Source organism: Engystomops pustulosus, chromosome 3 (assembly GCF_040894005.1).
Source record: "Engystomops pustulosus chromosome 3, aEngPut4.maternal, whole genome shotgun sequence".
Taxonomy (NCBI): domain Eukaryota; kingdom Metazoa; phylum Chordata; class Amphibia; order Anura; family Leptodactylidae; genus Engystomops; species Engystomops pustulosus.
In genome coordinates, this window is record NC_092413.1 from 116,219,157 (window position 1) to 116,239,250 (window position 20,094).

The 20,094-nt window shown below is 35.6% G+C and overlaps 1 protein-coding gene across 1 annotated transcript in view; it reads left to right on the plus strand.

Annotated features, from left to right (window-relative positions):
- The window catches only part of SIM1 (SIM bHLH transcription factor 1), a 60,945-nt gene that overhangs the window by 12,928 nt on the left and 27,923 nt on the right, over positions 1–20,094 (plus strand). The window contains exons 3-9 of the mRNA XM_072141896.1: positions 9,050–9,129; positions 9,912–10,001; positions 10,264–10,372; positions 10,479–10,564; positions 11,172–11,371; positions 11,590–11,696; positions 14,404–14,551. Of these exons, the coding sequence (XP_071997997.1) occupies positions 9,050–9,129; positions 9,912–10,001; positions 10,264–10,372; positions 10,479–10,564; positions 11,172–11,371; positions 11,590–11,696; positions 14,404–14,551 (820 nt within the window). The remainder of the gene's footprint in view (positions 1–9,049; positions 9,130–9,911; positions 10,002–10,263; positions 10,373–10,478; positions 10,565–11,171; positions 11,372–11,589; positions 11,697–14,403; positions 14,552–20,094) is intronic.

The following is a 20,094-nucleotide window of genomic DNA, read 5'->3' on the forward strand; positions in this document are numbered from 1 at the left end:
TTGGGGTGATCAGTGTCGGACTGGGGTTCCTTGGGACCACCAGATAAAATTGTTCCGGAGCCCACCCTTCCTCATACCCCAGGAAATAGACCAATTTACGTTGTCTTTCTCTGTATCTCTGGGCTATATTATTAGGTTAAAGCCTGGCCCATAGAAGGATCCTCTGGTATTCTGGTGGGGCCAGGCCAACACTGGGGGGCTACTGTACAGCAACTGAAGAGGCTTGCCTCTATTTCACTCACTAGCTTATTTGCATAATCATAAAAACTTACTTTTCTCTGCATTGTTGCATCACTCCTTGACAAGAAAGCTATGTCTAAGTTTGTAAAAGATTTTGGACGTGGCAGAGCTCTTTTAACTTTAACTTTTCAAGGGGGCAGACAGTTCTGACTTAAGGTCATATGGACATTTTTTTCCACTTTATCATTGTTGAGTCCTAAATGCTATGATTCTTTACATTTTTCATCATACATGTGTGTTTAAGGGCTTGTATGCTGTGAGACAAGCTGTGTTGTTTGGCGGTGTCATATTGGGTTGACCATAAGTTTCTGCTCTGTGCTGCACATTTACAGCAATTACTATTTCAGCCAGTAAACAATGGCTGTTGAGTTCTGTTTGGTTTATGCCTCTTTTATATCCGACTCTTTGTCATAATTCTCTCTTAAAAACTGCCCAAGGAAAACCAATAACAAAATGGATCACATACCTGTCTATGGGATAAGTGATGCATCCGGTTTGTAATATTAAACAGTTTTCTGCAAAGAAGAGAAAAACATTTCGTGCAGTCTGTCACTTTACACTGAAACATGTGAACCTAACTCTGTTACTGTTATGTGATTATTTAACAACATCTCTCATAGATATCCGATAACCTCATGCACAAAATCTGATAAATGGTTGCTAATCCCATATATCACATGCTACAATTAGTAATATCAAAAGAAATGAAGAATAAACTTGGGTTTATGTTGGTAATGATCGCCTTACTCCAAACAAAAGAAACATTGATCTGGCTGGTGTAAGAACGCTGTCACATTGTCAAAGGGTCAGTCCTGCTGTGTGATCCTTTGTTGTCCTTTAAATAAGCAGTCTATTAAATGTCTTTGTACCTTGGCTATGGAAAAGCCTGCTTAACCCTTCTCCTCTACAGCGTTTTATTTGGCAGAAATATAGTCAATTTTGCCTCAAGTTATCGTGACAGTTTGTGAAACTGGGAAAATGTCCTGTTAAAAACAAATAAGAAATAAACAAGACCATTGAGCAAATCTCCAATCCTTGCACTAGGACGCTGTTAATTTAAAAACGCCCCCACAAACTCTTTAATTTGGAACATTCCATTCCAAGCACTCACTCCCATAATGCATTATGTAATATTGAGACCCATATTTCCCAAATTGACATTTCTTTTTTGCTGTTTCACAGATTTTTTTAGCATCTGTTTTCTTTTATGCTATGCTATGCCACTAAGTCAGTCCTAAGCAGTGTTTAACATAATATATCTCATTTGTGCGATGATCATAAAAAGTAATATGGTAGAAATCTATTTGTCTGTTACTCTGAGGTTATGGTGCCAGAAATTCCAAAAGACGGTTTATATCAAACTCAGTGATTCCTATGAGCTTCCTGAATGTTTTTGTTATGCTTGGACTTCAATAGGAGCCATAGTTTGCCCTATTGAGTACATATAGTAGACTCTGATCTATAGATGCCTGTGTGGAATTGCAGATAGATAAACCAGGGCATCAGCAGTGTGCTGCAGATACGAGTGTCTATGAGATCCTAATGAATTGCCTTCCAAGGGTTAGCGACTGGGGATGAGATATATATTGGACCTGGTAAAGTAGCTGCAGCAATTTCCCCACTGCACAGAGATGCCGGGCTCTCTCATTTTCCAGGACCTGGCCTAAATGATGCCTCTGGGATTAGGGCAATTTCACTGGATCTGCTCCGCCTCATTTGGTTACTAATTGCTTTCTTGTTTTATAAATCGAAATCTCATTTTCAGGAAATTACAAAGTCTGTGAAGCTAGTCCATTGAGGTAATCCGAGGGTCATCGTGCTGTATTTACAGGGGATGCATTACTAAGGCTGCACACTGTAGAATAGTGTGAATCATGTTGTACATCTATACATATATAATATATATATATGTACGTTACCACGCATCAGAGACACTCGCAAGCTGTGGGGATTTACTTCTAATGGGGGAGGAGGTAGTGATTATTGAGTGCCCCCCTTCAGTAAGCCGCTTGATTCCATTTGTAGCTCATTATTCCTGCAGCCTCTCTGCATTACTATGGGATCTTTAGATCTAGTTTTCAGTGTAATCCTGATGAAAGGGGCGGCGAGTTTCCATTTATTTTTAAAGAGACTTAATCAAAGGATTTGCAGAATTTGCTGCGGTAGGTCAAGTGCAAAAATCACAGTGTGAAAAGAAAAAAAACATGATGTGCAGTTACTGGGGTCTAATGTATACTAGTAATAGGTATGCAGGAGCTCTTGGCTGTCTCTATCAGCAAGCAGCAGCTACTATTGATGCCAGAAAATAGATGGTGAAAACTAAAGTTGGTGTTAAAGTGTAATGTGACCCAGTTACTGATTAACTCCAAGCGCTCTCTTCATTTCCTTTCTAGAGAGACACAGGAATGACTTTGCTCACCTAGGTTTAATAAGCAACCATGGCTCCATGCTGTTAAGATCACACACATTATACAGATTTATTATTAAGTCTTTCCTTGACGCAAATATAATTTTCCAAGTACGGTTGGACAAGTCAGTATCTACCAGCATATGATTTATAAAAAAAGATAGGTGGTTTTGCATCCAAATTAAGGAGAATATTTATGGGGGAATGGATTAAGCAAAGGCTTGAGATAATAGTATAAAACTAAAGAAGGTATGAGGCAGATGGCAGTAAGAAAAAGCATGTTTGGATAGGGCTACTGAGAGCTTCTGCAGATTAAGCCCCTGTGAATGTAGTGAAAGGGAAAGGAGACCAGACCACCTCTCAGTTCAGCCTTTATCCTCTCAGTAGTTTTCTTTGAATGATTGTTGCAGCCTTATAAGTAAGCACCTTTTATAGAGCTTGGGCTGCTGGCTTATGTGTGGTGCTATTGTGCCTCAGGACTGTTGCTTTATCAGACTTATCACAATGCAGTGGCACTGGTACAGCCCACTGATGACATTTACACTATCTATTACTTTCCCGACTGAGCTGAAGATGCTGATCACTCCTTTTAGCTAATGGGGGTACAATTACGTAGAAATGACATATATATAACTGTTTGGCCCAGATGTACTGTGCACATGATAAAGTGATTCCTTTGACCGCACACACTACTTATTCCAGTCCTTAACTTGTTACTGTATACATTCATGCTACTACATGTTTGTTATGGTCTTATAGCAGCTAACAGGTTTGTTACTATCGAGGTTTCGCTGTGCATTGCATTGGCTCTACCCCTGAGGTTTAGACAGACACAGGGTAATATGTATCATTATGTTTTCTGAACAAGTGAAACAAGTCTAGAAAATCTAAAAGGGAGATCAACCTAAAAAATAACTGTAGTTGTTTGTCAATCCAGCCTTTTTACTTACTTAAACATGCTGATAATTAATATGTTAGATTATAGGCTAGCATTTTTATTTGGCTTTATTTGTTACTATTTTAACTTATTAGAAATTAGTAATCAGTAGAGGAATATTACTTAATTTTAGTTGAAAGTTTATACTGTTAGACAAATATACATTTATCGGGTAGAGAGAAACTTATGGGCCTTCATTATGCTTGTCTGGAAATTAAAAACAGCATATCACTAGAAGGGGTTTTCCAGAATGACATTTATGATAGTAATAAGACTCAAAGGTGAAGGGTCCAGCTGCTGAGACCCCCGATGTCATTCCTATGACATATGTCAACTTGACATCTTAAGAAATATTTTACAGCAAGTCATTTCCTAATTTAACTGTGAACAAATAATATTAAAATTTACAAATCATAGCGTGTCTCAAGTTGGTCACACATATCAGGTTGCTAATGAACTCTTCCACTTTCAGTTAGGCATTTAGTTTGGTAATTCTATAATATAACTTTTAGATGTATAATACCTCACTTGTGATTGTAGTTTATCTGGTTTGTAAAAGGCCAATAGCTCCTTATGAAGGCCCCTCGGTCTGTCATGTAAGTAATGCAAAAGAATAATGTTAAACAAAATGTTAGGAAAAAAAATATTTATAATTGAAAAAAGTAAACGGTTAAACAGTAAAATTTATATAGAAATATCATCATATATATATATGAACTTAGTAAAACTTATTCAATAACACCTATATTTCTATAAAGAGCCACCATAAAGTCCTCATAAATAAAGAATTTAAGGTTCTCAATATGTGACAATTACACTACACAGCACGTGATTGACTTATAAACTGTGGTATAGTTATTATTTACATTCCCCCAAATTAATGCATACACTACATAGAATTTTTGAAAATATCATATATTTTTTTCTAAAATGGTGCTATTTGTAAACACAAAAGCCCCACTAAAAATAAAGCTACATCAAGAAAACAAATGAATTTTATTGATTGAAGAGCCAAAAAAAGTCACATTTTTCTTTATACCATCAATAACTGCATACTTAACCCGTTAACAATCTGGTCTTTTTTTGTTTTTGGGTGTCCATTTTTTATTCGAACTTTCTAAAAGCCATTTTTTTTTTTTTTTGCAAAGCTGTATGAAGGCTTATTATTTGTGGGACTAACTGCACTTCCTTGTGTCAGTATTTAATATTTATGCTACATACCAGGAAGCTCCAAATGCAATACAATTGACAAAAAATGCAGTTTCTGTGCTTTCTTAGGTATAATATTTATATCTTTCAATGTGCAGTCTAAATCACACATCACTTTTATTATTTTGGTCAGAACAATCAGGTGGACACCAAATCTATATATTTTTTTGTTTAAATAAATTGTTGTAATTATTTTATCATACCACAGTGTAGATAGCTTAGTTGTCATTTGTTTAGGTGTGGCAAAATGGCTAAAAATTGGTATTTCGGACATTTGGGCATTTTTTTTCTTTTGGTGTGGGGTGTAGGTTTTTCATTCTAGGAAAAGTAGGATGGTTTTTTAAATAATGATGATTTTAAACCTTTTTCTTATAGCTTTTGTGGGACCAATTGGGCACTTGAATCCTAGGGAGTCTGATTGCTGATGCAATATACTGTAATATTATTGTATTGCAGTATATTTGCACTTGGAAGGGTCCTGGCTGTCTTAACAACTAAGTGGTACCCCCCCCCATTAACATAATTGGGGAGCGCCAATTGAATCCAAGATGGCTCAAGTTAATTGGTTAGGGTACTCTTCCACTGATTTAAACTTTAATAATTATTTTTTTTTAAATTACTTAAATATTTTTTATGGAAAAATAAAAACTATTTATTAGAAGCCTTCCCATAAAGCTTTGTATAAAATATTGGAATATTGAAGTGATTTGGTTAATTATTATATTTGACATTTTTATTGTTTGTATGTCTCAAATATTTCCATTTTTTTTAAATTATACTGATAAAATGTAACTTTATAGGAAGCAATTTTTCTGTTCATTCTTTAGCCTTATAACATTTTTCATGATACAATTTTAAATGGGAATAATTATGATCATAATGATAATTATGAGGATACGACTACTTCTACAGTGATTATAACAATTAATTATTGTTATAATTATAGAAGTTATAAAATATATAATTATAAAATACTAAACAATTGTATTTAATTAACAGTAATAACTACAATATATAACAATAAAGCAATAAAACACATACATTTATATGAAAAATAATTGAGTAATTGTACAATAAACTACACTGTAATGATTCAAACATAATATTTAATCTTATAATTATATTTAGAATCATGTTGACAGTTAAAACAGACAACAATATTTACATTAAACTTTAAAACTAATATTTTTTTCATACTGCATGCCATTTCATGTGATTCAACATGAATCAACATGGAAATGTATATTCAATATAAGTAAACATATTAATTTTCGGTAATTTTAATTACATAGAGAAATTATTTACTATTATTAAATAGTAAATACTCCCTTATTTAATTATTATATTTGCCCTTATTATATGAGCCTTTTTCAAAAATCCCACAGATCAATGTGTCTGTTCATCTAATAATGCTGCTTGCTTCAGTCCCCTATTCCAGGAAAGTAAAGTTTCAAGAAAACTTAAAGGGGTATTCCCATCACAGCAAATTAATGTTTTTGTTTGTATGATGAAAAGTTATACAATTTTCCAATATACTTTCTGTATCAATTCCTGATGGTTTTCTAGATCTCTGCTTGCTGTCCTTTATAGAAAGCTTCATTGTTTATTTCCAGTGGACAGAAATCTGACCATGATCACACAAGTGCAGGGCTCATTATGGCACACAGCTCTGATTACTCTCTATGTTACAAATGAGCCGTGCACCTGTGTGAACATGGTCAGATTTCTGTCCTCTGGAATTAAACATAGAAGCTTTCTATAAAGGACAGCAAGCAGAGATCTATAAAACCATCAGGAATTGATGCAGAAAGTATATTGGAAAATTGTATAACTTTTTATCATGCAAACAATAACATTAATTTGCTGTGATGGGAATACCCCTTTAAGTTTCAGTGTTGGTACAACACTTTAGATAACTGCTGCTTAAACATTCGTTAGCTGATTCCCTAGACACGTGCACCATTAGGGTGCATATAGGATGAGTGGTAAAAACATTAGCTGGGCTCCTCCAGCAGTGTCCTATCACCAGCAGGGGCAAAAGTTTGTTGGATCAGGTAATTGCCTTTCCAACATACTTTGATTGAATAGTATTCCAGTCTCTCTGGTTTGGCTGAAGTTAATGCGCACAGGTATGTATCATCTACATCTATATTTTCTTCTACAGCATATTACTTAACACTCTCTATTTTTTAACTTGACTTTTTCTATTACATTTTATTTGCCTCATAAGGAAATAAATAGAAATCTTCAAAAAAGGCGTTTCAATCCATAACTCACAGCATGATTATGCTCCTACATACTAATATTCTTAACATGTGTATGTCCTCCTTTAGTAAGCATGTAACCGTAAGTGCTATAAAACTATGAAATACTTGCTAGGAGAGAGAATAGAGAACAGGAGACTGTTTCCCTGTACCCTTAAAGAGGCGGGTGACTGATGGTTCACATGTCATCGGTTCTGATTGGCCTGAATCATGTCATTGATTTTATCACCTGTATATTTATCTACACATGGTCAAGATGTATGCCAGATAAATACCTTAGCTTTCACAGACTGAAACATTATATCATTCATTGTGGACCTGTCTTGTCTCTTTTCTACATTAACTAAAGCCTAATGTCTGTCTTTTTGCACAATACTTCACCTTGCTTTGAAGCCACATCCCTTTTTTTCCACATTTTCATTTGAGACACTGATGTCATCTCGCAGGACATGCTCTAGGCATGATATTACACATAAACAAAGCACTCCCCCATTTTTATTTATACAATCATTTTTAAAAAGACTATAACCATTTTGTTTGTGAGGCTTCAGGCATTAGTGTACATACACTTTATATGGTTTTCCCTATCCCTATTCCTTTGGTTGTTAATCCCCAATCTTAATCCAGCCCCCAGCCCCCTCATGGACAGTGACTCTTCCCTATTTTGTTTTTGCACCTGAAAAGTATCATGTCAGCAATTGTGCCATTTGTAAATAACAGACATGAAACTTTTTACGTATATAACAAGCACAATAAACTTGTTAGTATTTCGATAAATCCCCCTCTTACATGTAAACCAATCTGCAAGATCACTTGTGAATTTTTTTTTTGTCTATTCTGTTTCTTATTTGGAATGCATCGCCTTTCGTTGCACAAAAAGACACAAACATTATAAAACAATGAGAGCTGTATGCCCTATTTCCAATGTGCTCCTCAATCCTACAGAGAAGAATATTAGCAAAACTAAAAAGTTAAACCTAAAATGCCCTTAAATAGGTATTCCCATCTCAGAGTTCACATTTAATTAATCTCCCATAGACATACATTTCTTCACTTGGATGTTATTAAAAAACATTAACTGTATTTAGATAATTTCTCATGAATATAGTGATATGGTCCCTTAGAAATGACATAGTTGTCCTTGGATACGACCACCACTGCTGCAATGATTGCACAAAGAAACAAATAGTTTTTGCAAAAGAAATGTCCGGGAGTAACTGCATGTCCCACAGCTGTCCTGTGGTTATGAAGTGCCGTGGTGGACATATCTATAGACAACTATCTGATTTCTAAGGGACATGACTACATACATGGGAAATTATTTTCATCCAGGTCCATTTTTTTAATAACATCCAAATGACGAAATATATATATATATATATATATATATATATATATATATATATATATATACATATATATATATATATGATACATTAAATGTGAATTTTCAGATGAAGATACCAATTTAAGGCAATACCCAACTGCATGTCTCAATTGTATATCTATCTATTAATTTATCCATCTGTATTAATCAATTATTTTCAATGTTTTATCCATAAAATACATAGGATGTAGCTTTCCATCCTTATTGATAATGTCATATTCTATCTACCAATCAATGTATTTCCCCACATGTGCAGTTAATTTGTGTATGATGTTTCTATCATCGATAGTTTCTTTATGAAACTTATGTGACTTAATGTTAAAATAAAACTCTATAAATTCTCATGTTTCTAATAGAAATTTTAACCAAATCAATTTTATTTGAGCTGCATCCATTCCACTTACCATGTGCATATCTTGTCTATTTATTTATTTAACAGACAGGCATCACTATGTGCATGGGTTTCATGGTCTGTGCTATATGAAATGCATTGTGCTTCGAATGAAAAGCTGCTGTTTGCAGTGAGATAATGTAGCAGACGACCTCTGGTCCTGGAGTACACGGCCAGCTTTCTCACCAATTCTTCTATTTGTTTATGCATACAGGGCTTGGAGAAGCCTGGGGCCATTCTAGACCTAGTTCCTTGGATAATGTTGGCCGGGAGCTGGGATCTCATCTCTTACAGGTAGAACATGCAGGGGAACTGCTACTTCTGATTAATGATTAAAGAATGTAGACCTTTCAGTGAACATTTAATTATCACATGGTGTAACTCATACATTTCTATGTATTTTCCCACTTTACTTTCCCGTACTTCCCACTTTACCTTGCATAAAATGTTGTGCTACCCTAAGTTTATGGCACTATTAACATGTATTGCTTAGACTATTAACATCTAAAATCTAGTAAAATGGGTAGTTTTACTATATTTCCATTTATGTAGACTATACACATGTATCGCTTCTTTCTATGTAATAAACAAAACTCCTTCCATAAATTCAGGAGTTCCATCTTACCATGTTGTTGCTGAATAAAAAGTCAGAGAAATAAGAGTGTAATGGAATGAATGATTGTTGTGTTTAGGAAAATACATATCTAATCCCCTGTTGTTACTTGTATAAACTGTTTATCAGACACCAGTGAAGTGAGAGACAGAATAGTCGATTTCTGCATTGCAGAAGCTTAAAGCCACTTTCCCTGCTGAGAGTCATATATCTTCACAGTGTTTACAGGTGATAAGCGTTTGAAATGTTAAACAATAGAAGATTAAACCCATTTCCCATATAGCACTCTCTTGTCTAAGACCATGTTTGATTCAACAATGAGATGTTTAAACTAGAGGTGAAGGGACATCTGACCACCCAAGTGCTTTCAAAATGTAAATGGTATTTAAATTGCTGCACTCTAGGTATTCAGATCGGGGAGTCTGAATTGTCTGATTATTATATTTTCCTTTCTCCTGCTTAGACCTTAGATGGTTTCATCTTTGTGGTTGCACCTGATGGGAAAATCATGTATATTTCTGAGACGGCCTCGGTTCATCTGGGTTTATCACAAGTAAGTGATGGCGAGAGAATACTTGTGCTTGTATGATTACCTACTCCTGCAGGTGTTAATGAGAGTATCTTATCATCAAATAATATTGATAGATGAGGCGTAGACATGCACTGTGTCAATAGTCCTAGGTATTTGTCTGGGAATCTGCCCTGTATTTTGTTTTCATTGGACAAAATTTGAAGGATATGGTTTATTTTCCATTTATTGTTCTTTTTATTAATTTAATTACATGGAAAAAAGTAATAATTTTCTGTTCCTGCAGGTAGAATTGACTGGAAATAGCATCTACGAGTATATTCACCCTGCTGATCATGATGAGATGACTGCAGTCCTTACAGCTCACCAACCATACCATTCCCACTTTGTCCAGGGTAATTCACCACCTGTCCTCACTGATTGTTTAGTGAGGCTTTGCACTGTGCCACATATTCAGAGAAACTAAGATGTAGAGCTAATACTATGTCACTTGTTTTGCAGAATATGAAATTGAGCGTTCTTTCTTCCTGCGGATGAAGTGTGTCCTGGCTAAGAGGAATGCAGGTTTAACATGTGGGGGGTATAAGGTAGGAAATTTGGAACAGCGGAAAACCTACAGAACCTTGTAATTTCTTAAATGGTGACCATACACTTTCACCAACTTATTTCCAGATGACTGCTTTGTCCACACCTATTACTCCTTAGTATATACTCAAATGCCTAACTCAATAAAGCGTGGATTTGGAGAAATGCTAGATACCTCAGTATGTGGCTTATCTCCCTACAGAACACATCAAGAATCTGGAAAGTTCATCAGCACAAATTATTGTGTTTTGTTTGTTTACTTATTAACGCTGCTGTGCAGGTGTGTGGAGAGTACAACCATTGATGCTTCACTGGAGGATTCTGGGAAATCTGTAAATATGTTTTCCAGAATGGTATATGGAAATCATTGTCTCTTAGCTACCCTGTAAAGTACCAGTTTGTTTGACCAGCAGCTTCAGGAGCCCCAAAACCAGACATGCCCAATTCACAGTGTGCATGTATTTTTAACTGATATATGCTGGGAAGAGTCAGATTAAGGCTTTACTCTTATGTGTGTTTTATCATCCTATATGATTAACAATATTGGAGATGTGTATAGGTTATTTCAAATGGAAAGGAATTAAAGAATATTATTCTTGTGTCTTACAGGTCATTCATTGCAGTGGATATCTTAAGATCAGGCAGTATAGTCTGGATATGTCGCCTTTTGATGGCTGTTACCAAAATGTAGGCTTGGTGGCTGTGGGTCATTCTCTCCCTCCTAGTGCAGTCACTGAGATCAAACTGCACAGCAATATGTTCATGTTCAGAGCTAGTCTTGATATGAAGCTCATATTTCTAGATTCCAGGTGAGTTTTTACAATTAGTTTATAGCAAGATTTGTGATCAAGATTAATAGCCACTATTTTTGTACAGAGTTTTACATGATGCATAATTTTCACCATATAGAAATTGGTTGTCTCTGTGTCAAATATAAGTATCCAGAAACTAACATAAATATTGAAAGAAAAATGATAAATTACAGAAGCAGTTTTGAGATATTTTTTATTATGTGTTTGCTTTTTAGAGTTGCAGAATTAACTGGATATGAACCTCAAGATCTTATTGAGAAGACATTGTATCATCACGTTCATGGATGTGACACATTTCATCTGCGGTGTGCACATCATCTATGTAAGGATTAAAGTTATTTATTAGTCATTTTCTAATTCTACTCCTGCTATTTATCACCAACTTTCCCTTATGGTAAGAACAATACCCTAAAAGGGTCACCCATATTGTACTTACCATTGGAAAGTTTGTATTTACTCCACAGGAGCTGTGAGTCACGTGGCCATTTGGTAGCAGGACTCAGGACTTCCTATCACATCTTGTGTCCTGCTGGTATTTAGCCAATAATTGATACTGTATGAACTCTTTTCTCATGATAACCACTCACATATCAGTGGTTGGAGGGCATGTGGATAAACTTAGCATATCTCCTCAACCATTTATAGTTCACATAATTTTTACTTAAAGGTAATGTTAAAGCCTTTTCCCAAATTGAAAGTAATTTATTATTATGTATTTAAAATGTTATAAAATCTAAAAATGAAAAAAAAAGTGAAAGTTCACACAGTTCTTAACTTTAGACCAATAAATGAATACCACAAATGAATATAACAAACTTTGTAACATTGAATCAAAGAAAAGTGCATTTTTTTTTCTATTTGCGTTACTTCTCTTATGCTCTCTTCCATCATATGAGTTTCACTGAATTCCACCTTTCCTACACAATTTTCTGTATATTAGACAACCAATATTAGAATGCAGTCAACTCTCGGTGCACACAATTGGCAGCATGCATACATACATTAATCTTTGATTTGCATTCATAGGCTTCTTTTTTGTCAATTCCATGGGGGTTATTGTCACTCAGGCGTGTCTGTTTAGCATGTCTGTTCTTGTGGTGTTGACTGCTTTCCACATTTTGGTATACGCCCCTATTGTGTCCAACATTGTCTCTTTTGATTAGTTGGATTTCAATAGCTTTTGTCCTTTGACTCCCTATATACAAAGAGACAAGAAAGTAAAGTCATGTCAAAGTACAACCATTTTTTATCTGTCATTGTTGTACATAGTACACATCCAGTACATAAGCTATATTGAAACTGTCTTAAAATGGACAATAATATAATCGTATTATATAATATGTAGCGCTTATTTATTTCTATAAAAAAATGTTGGAGTAAAGAAATATGTTTGGTGCATTTTAAATGACTAAAGTCATCATTAAAATCGCTGCCTGCTATGGGAAGTCGCAAAAGTGAGCCAAAATTTTAGAATTTTTTGGGATTTAGTATAAATAAATGTGACAATATTATGCCATTATATTAGTTTCTCAACATCTTTACAATTTGCTAATACTTGTTAGTAAAGTAGCTGTTGGGGATAATATAAACAGGGATAACAGATTTGAGCATTGATTGTGAAGATGCTGTAAATGTATTCTACATTAGTTCAGTTCCTGAGACCTGCAATACAGGGACAGTTATGTTTGCTTGTAGAGTATGTGTATATAGTATTCTATGTACTGTGTAAACACCTTGTCTGCAGAATATATATTACAAAATACCACTACATCTGGTGCTCAGCTTACCTTGAAAAGCTCAACTTATTTACACACTGAAATAAAAATTGCAGAACAATAGCTAGTCTGAAACTGTTCATTTTTTCACAACATTGGAAGAATAAGGTCGGGGGATGTAAGCAAGCTATTCTGTCACTCATTTAAAGGTAGCCTACAAAGTCATTTACTGCAAAGTAACCATCTGTAGACAGCATGTGAAGCAACACTACACTATATACAGTAAGTCTGTTTTTTAAAGGTGTCATGTCACCTATCAAGTACATATTCACCAAAATTCAATTTGGAGCATGTTTCTTATAACTTTAGCCTGTGCCATGGCACTGTTATTCATACTAAAATGTTTTAAATGTATTTATGGGATGTGTCAGCAATGATTTAACATTGTCAGACTGTGTTGGTTATAGTAGTCCTATTGTGAAGATATTGATATATTTCCAGTAAGAGTAATAGTGGAACAGTACAAAGCAGAATGATAAGATAACATTCTTAAGAGGTGTTATGTTGTGAGGGGTGCAGTGTTTTACTACAACAGTCATATCAGGAGAGCCAACAAACTTTCTGTTACATGTGCATTATGGAGTTTTTATATGGCCCTCTGCTACTATTCCCCTTTCTGGGTTAATGCATATATTCCCTTCACTGTTTATTTATAGAGATCTAGAGTATAACACAATTTGTTACTTTAACAGTAAAGGAAATTTAAAAACATATGTAATTACACATTTTATTTTTATTCTTTCAACTGTTGTTTTAGATAAGGGAAAATATATTTCCGAGAAAGAGATTTTTAGCTGCATATTATTACGGTAAATCATTTTGATAACACTTTTATCTGCGTGTTATCCTTACCTTTCTCAGTAATATCCATGACCATACTGTTCTGAGTTGAGGCTTTTGTTTATATTTATGTATATAAACTTGCAGAAACCCCAGTGATTTTCAGAATGTACCCAAAATACCCCTGAGAATCAATCGCCAGTGTGCATGTGTGACCAGCGCAGCAGTGCTCCATTCCTTTTTGTAGGGAGTGCAAGATCTCTAGTGGCTCTATAGAAGTGTTCCACTGAATGCTCCAATGGTTAGATTTTCAGTCAATTATGAATGATATCTTATCCTGTGGATAGGAAAAAAATAGTAATGTGGGAGAGCCCATTAATGTAACTTGAAATAAAAGATAAAACCCACAGATTCCTTAATTATTAATACTTTACAAAGCTACAAAAGTTGAGTATGTCTGTGTTCTGTTTACAGTGCTGGTAAAAGGTCAAGTAACCACTAAGTACTATCGGTTCTTGGCGAAACATGGCGGCTGGGTATGGGTACAGAGCTATGCCACAATTGTGCACAACAGTCGATCCTCCAGACCCCACTGCATTGTCAGTGTGAACTATGTTCTCACGTAAGTAAACCTGGGTATCTTAGTTTTCCATCATATCTGATAAACATTGTCGTCTTTCTTTGCTAATGCTCCACTGGTTTTGGCTGACATTACTGAGGAAAAATGTCTTTGTTGGTTTTTCATGGTTCACACGTTAAATGTATTGGTATATTTATATAGCACTTAACCAAAACATCTGGTTTTCTTCAGTACAGAACAGTCTGAGTGTCTTAATTTCAACCAGATTGGCCAATAAATCCATAAAAAGAAAAGTGATGGAATATATTTTTTAATCCATCGCTTATTTATTGCTAGAGTCTGAAGTTAGATGCCATTGATGTGCACTTAAAAGATATTTGGCTCATAAGAGAATAGCAGCACTTTGAGTATGATGATTTTCCATGGGAATGCAGTATCTGTAGTGTAACTAGGGGGCATATGAATCAGATCATTGCTTGGATGCAGTCTGGCATTGATGTTAGATATTTTTATATAAGTTTAAGGAACTAATTTTAGAAAATAAAAAGTTGATTTGTGATACCTGTAAAATATTTGGTTTATTGAGCCATCCCCTTTGTGAATGGTTTGTATTGAAGTGTTAGTAAATGAATAAAGGTCTCTACAGATCCTCCTTCCTCATTTCTCATTCAATATTAATTTATATACAGAGACTCCCAATATATACAGTCCATCCTCCATTCATTTATATACATGTATTCATAAAATGGTCTTCAATTTATTCTTCTGATGCTGAGTGAGAAAAAAGGGCAGGTTCATAACTACTTTCTGTATATAGTGTATGGGAGATATTATAGAAGATAGTCTCCTCTTACCAGCCGCTTTGAACAAAAAGAAGAAAAAGCTACTAAAAATGCTGACCACAAGCCATCTAATAGGCAGGTATAGTGCTACTCCTCATGTACACAGTCTGTTATTGAGTTTGTTAAATGTAAGATGTGCTACTATTACTTTCATATTGAGGGATAATGTTTATGAATATGTTGAAAATGATAGTAATGAAAATGAAACAGGAGCTATTTTAATACAGTGGTTTATTAAAAAAAAGGTAAGGAAATGCCTTGGGGTCAAACATAAGCAGATGTTTTAGGATTGCTGTCCTAACCTGGACCCAAACCCCAATCAGTAACATCGATTGTGGGTCATTGTGGTGCTAAAACTGATCGCTGGTGTTAACTCTTTAAATGGAGCTGGCAAAGTTGTCAGCAGCATTTAAATTGCTGAAGCCATGCATGCCGCCATTTTGGAGAGAGTCATTGCTCTCGATCCTCCTCTGATGATCCTTTTTGAAATTCTGACATCCTGCGCCGCCAGTATGCGGCAGTTGGCAGCACTGATGGCAGGCATTAATGGCGGGGGAAGGTTGAGCCTAGCCTGAACCTGAACTTCCACTCAACTCTACTGCTGTGAGATATGTGCATACTTCCATCCTCCATTTTACCACCTACAGAATCTCTCAATATCTTTCCTCTATGCAGCATGAGAGATGCATCCTTGCACTTCCGTATCATTAACTTATAGTGGTTAATAATTTTAAGATAACTTCTTATTAAAACATTTATTTTATGCTTTTTTAAAGGTCAGATATGTCTCACGTTACATTTGTATCTATTCATGTAGAGGATATTAAAGGAAACCTACTATTAATTATCTACCCTTTAAGGTAAATTTGATGGTAGGTTCCTAGTAAATTATCTTTCCCTAATGCTATAATACTTTCTAACCTTATCTAAACTTTATATAACTAATATGTAAATTTTTGGCAGAGGCTACTTGGGCGTTGAATATCCTTTCTGGGCTGTAGGTGTTAAAGTTAGTAGCCTCTTCTGTCCCTCCTATATGTGCATCCTAGTCTTGCTCTTGTAGTTCTCCCAGCTCTTTCAGCGACCTGCACATGCTCAGTAGCTCCGGTTTCAGTGCTGGCATGAACGACTCTTGTTTGCAGGCTGGTATTGCAACTTAATTCCATAGTCCATAACAACATGCAGAAACTACAACTAGTTTGATAAATGCCATTGATGTGTAATGGGGTTGGAAAATATCTTGTATAGGCTCAGTATGGAAAATCTGGACATTGGTATATGAATATCCATACATATAATTTATAGCTGAAATGAACTCAGTGACATGTGAAAGTATAAAATTATCTTATGTAAACTATTTTCTCTAATAATTGACCAACTAGAGTAATAGCTGAAATAAAGTAAGTTTACCACAGAGAGTGTATACTGTTTGTGACATATTTTTGCCTTCTTGGCAGTCATAGGCCACTTATTTAAAGCAATGGGAGTTATGATCTACTCTTTGCTCATGACATTATCACTCATCACCCCATTACAAGATCTTATGATGAATAGAGCCAAGGGATGGAGCTAAGCAGCTCATTTACTGAAGACATCTGAGATTAATAGTGAGCACTTTTACAGATTATTTACAGTATTGTGAGAGCACAAGGGCTTGTGCCAGTGTACTAAACTATATCATTACTAGCCGACTGTTGACAATAGCCCTGTGCAATATCATATTTTGCTAATCTAAAGAGTGGGTGAGATAAAATCTGGCTTGTTAAAACAAAAGCATAGTTTTTTTTACAAAACTGACACAAGTGAGGATTTGATAAACTGTTTTCAGTAGAATTCCTCTGATACATTGAAAACAGATGAGGCAGGCAAATTGTAAATAGATAACAACTATGTGTGTCCGTCTGTGATGTGTGTGTATATTTATCTATATCTATCTATATATATATATATATATATATATATATATATATACACTCACCGGCCACTTTATTAGGTACACCTGGCCAACTGCTCGTTAACACTTAAATTCTAATCAGCCAATCACATGGCGGCAACTCAGTGCATTTAGGCATGTAGACATGGTCAAGACAATCTCCTGCAGTTCAAACCGAGCATCAGTATGGGGAAGAAAGGTGATTTGAGTGCCTTTCAACATGGCATGGTTGTTGGTGCCAGACGGGCTGGTCTGAGTATTTCAGAAACTGCTGATCTACTGGGATTTTCACGCACAACCATCTCTAGGGTTTACAGAGAATGGTCCGAAAAAGAAAAAACATCCAGTGAGCGGCAGTTCTGTGGGCGGAAATGCCTTGTTGATGCCAGAGGTCAGAGGAGAATGGGCAGACTGGTTCGAGCTGATAGAAAGGCAACAGTGACTCAAATCGCCACCCGTTACAACCAAGGTAGGCAGAAGAGCATCTCTGAACGCACAGTACGTCGAACTTTGAGACAGATGGGCTACAGCAGCAGAAGACCACACCGGGTGCCACTCCCTTCAGCTAAGAACAGGAAACTGAGGCTACAATTTGCACAAGCTCATTGAAATTGGACAGTAGAAGATTGGAAAAACGTTGCCTGGTCTAATGAGTCTCGATTTCTGCTGCGACATTCGAATGGTAGGGTCAGAATTTGGCGTCAACAACATGAAAGCATGGATCCATCCTGCCTTGTATCAACGGTTCAGGCTGGTGGTGGTGGTGTCATGGTGTGGGGAATATTTTCTTGGCACTCTTTGGGCCCCTTGGTACCAATTGCAATGCCACAGCCTACCTGAGTATTGTTGCTCACCATGTCCATCCCTTTATGACCACAATGTACCCAACATCTGATGGCTACTTTCAGCAGGATAATGCTCCATGTCATAAAGCTGGAATCATCTCAGACTGGTTTCTTGAACATGACAATGAGTTCACTGTATTCAAATGGCCTCCACAGTCACCAGATCTCAATCCAATAGAGCATCTTTGGGATGTGGTGGAACGGGAGATTTGCATCATGGATGTGCAGCCGACAAATCTGCGGCAACTGTGTGATGCCATCATGTCAATATGGACCAAAATCTCTGAGGAATGCTTCCAGCACCTTGTTGAATCTATGCCACGAAGAATTGAGGCAGTTCTGAAGGCAAAAGGGGGTCCAACCTGTTACTAGCATGGTGTACCTAATAAAGTGGCCGGTGAGTGTATATTACAGCAGCGTATGATAGCAGGCAAGCCCGGTGGTCGTGTAAAAAACAGCTCTTTTGTTTAAATGCAGAAATTACGATTATATCCCTACTTCTATCATAGAAGCAGTGATAAATCGCCCACGTAATGCCGACTTAAAGTGGAACTAAACTTTTTAAAAAAAATCATAAATCTATAGTGCAAATGAAAATAATGAACTTTGTAATGTACGGTACTTTATTAATGTTCCTGTCTCATTCTTTTTCCTGTGCCTTTATTCCTTATTTAAGCAGTTAAAGTAAATCAGCTTTCTATCTCTGTAGTCCACTGAAAGCAATTGATAAAGAACTAAGATAAATAGTCTAATGACTTATTACTTTACAGATAGTGTCTGGATGGTCTGATCACAACAGAGAGCTAAATCATCAATGTAACAGTCTCTAGTTGTGGAATAGTTAATCATTAGTCTTCTTATTTGTCTGATGTAGAAGGAACTCTCAGTGCTTTCAGATACACTGCTCACTGCAGGAGAAAGAAGCAGAAAGACCCAAAGAAGCTGCTTTCCTAATGAAGTGCATTACAAACTTTACTATTATTAACTGCACTATTCGTTTCTGAAATGGAAAAAAAATGGTTAAAAAGATTTAGTTACTCTTTAAAGAGAACTTTTTCACCATTCTCACCCACTCTAATTATTTACATCCTTTAATAGCCCGTGCTGCATTCATAACTGTAGTTTGAAACTTATTACTGATCCCCATTGTTCTCATGCAAACAACATCAAAATATTTGGGACTCCATTGTCAGTTGGGAAGTACCAGGAAGTCTGCTCCTTCATTCCTTCATTCCTTTCCCTACATTTTGTCTTTTTATATAAGATATTAGCGTGTTTGCTATCCTGTAGACATGTAACAACAGTTTGTAAATCATTCCTTAAAGACCTGAAGACCACTATATTTTTAGAATAATTGGTGAACTCATAAACAAACATGAATTCTCTTAGTTTCTATATGGATGTGAATATTGCTGCTATCCCCCAGGTATTCTTTGACCATTGATCCCTAAGGAAATCTGCTGAAGCCACTGTATTACGTTTTCTCCTAGACTATAATGTAAAATGTCAGTATAGGTTCTGATAAAGAAATACAAAAAATAAAACTCTACTGGGAATTACTTTCAGGGAATTGAAAAAATAAAATAGAACATAGATTAAAATCAAAGGAGAAATAAAAGTAACCAATCAAGAAAATATATTTTTATATTGTCACCATGGAAGATATGTTAAAACATAAACACTAAAACATCAGAAGATGAGAGGTTATTTATTTACTTCAATTTGAAGCTTAACCCATGTAGCTCAAATATAGTAAGAATTCAAGAATGATAGAAAAACAGGATATGTTCTTTCAAATTGTCTTTTTCAATTCATATCTTTTTTTACTTTAGTCATTAGGTTATTAACTCCAAGACAACCACCTACTGACAAAAGTTTTCAGCTGGTACGGGTTGCGAGTTTACAGCAATGTCTTTCAAGTTGTTGCCGTTTCTTCTGCTCCCATGGTCAGAGACAGCCATAGAC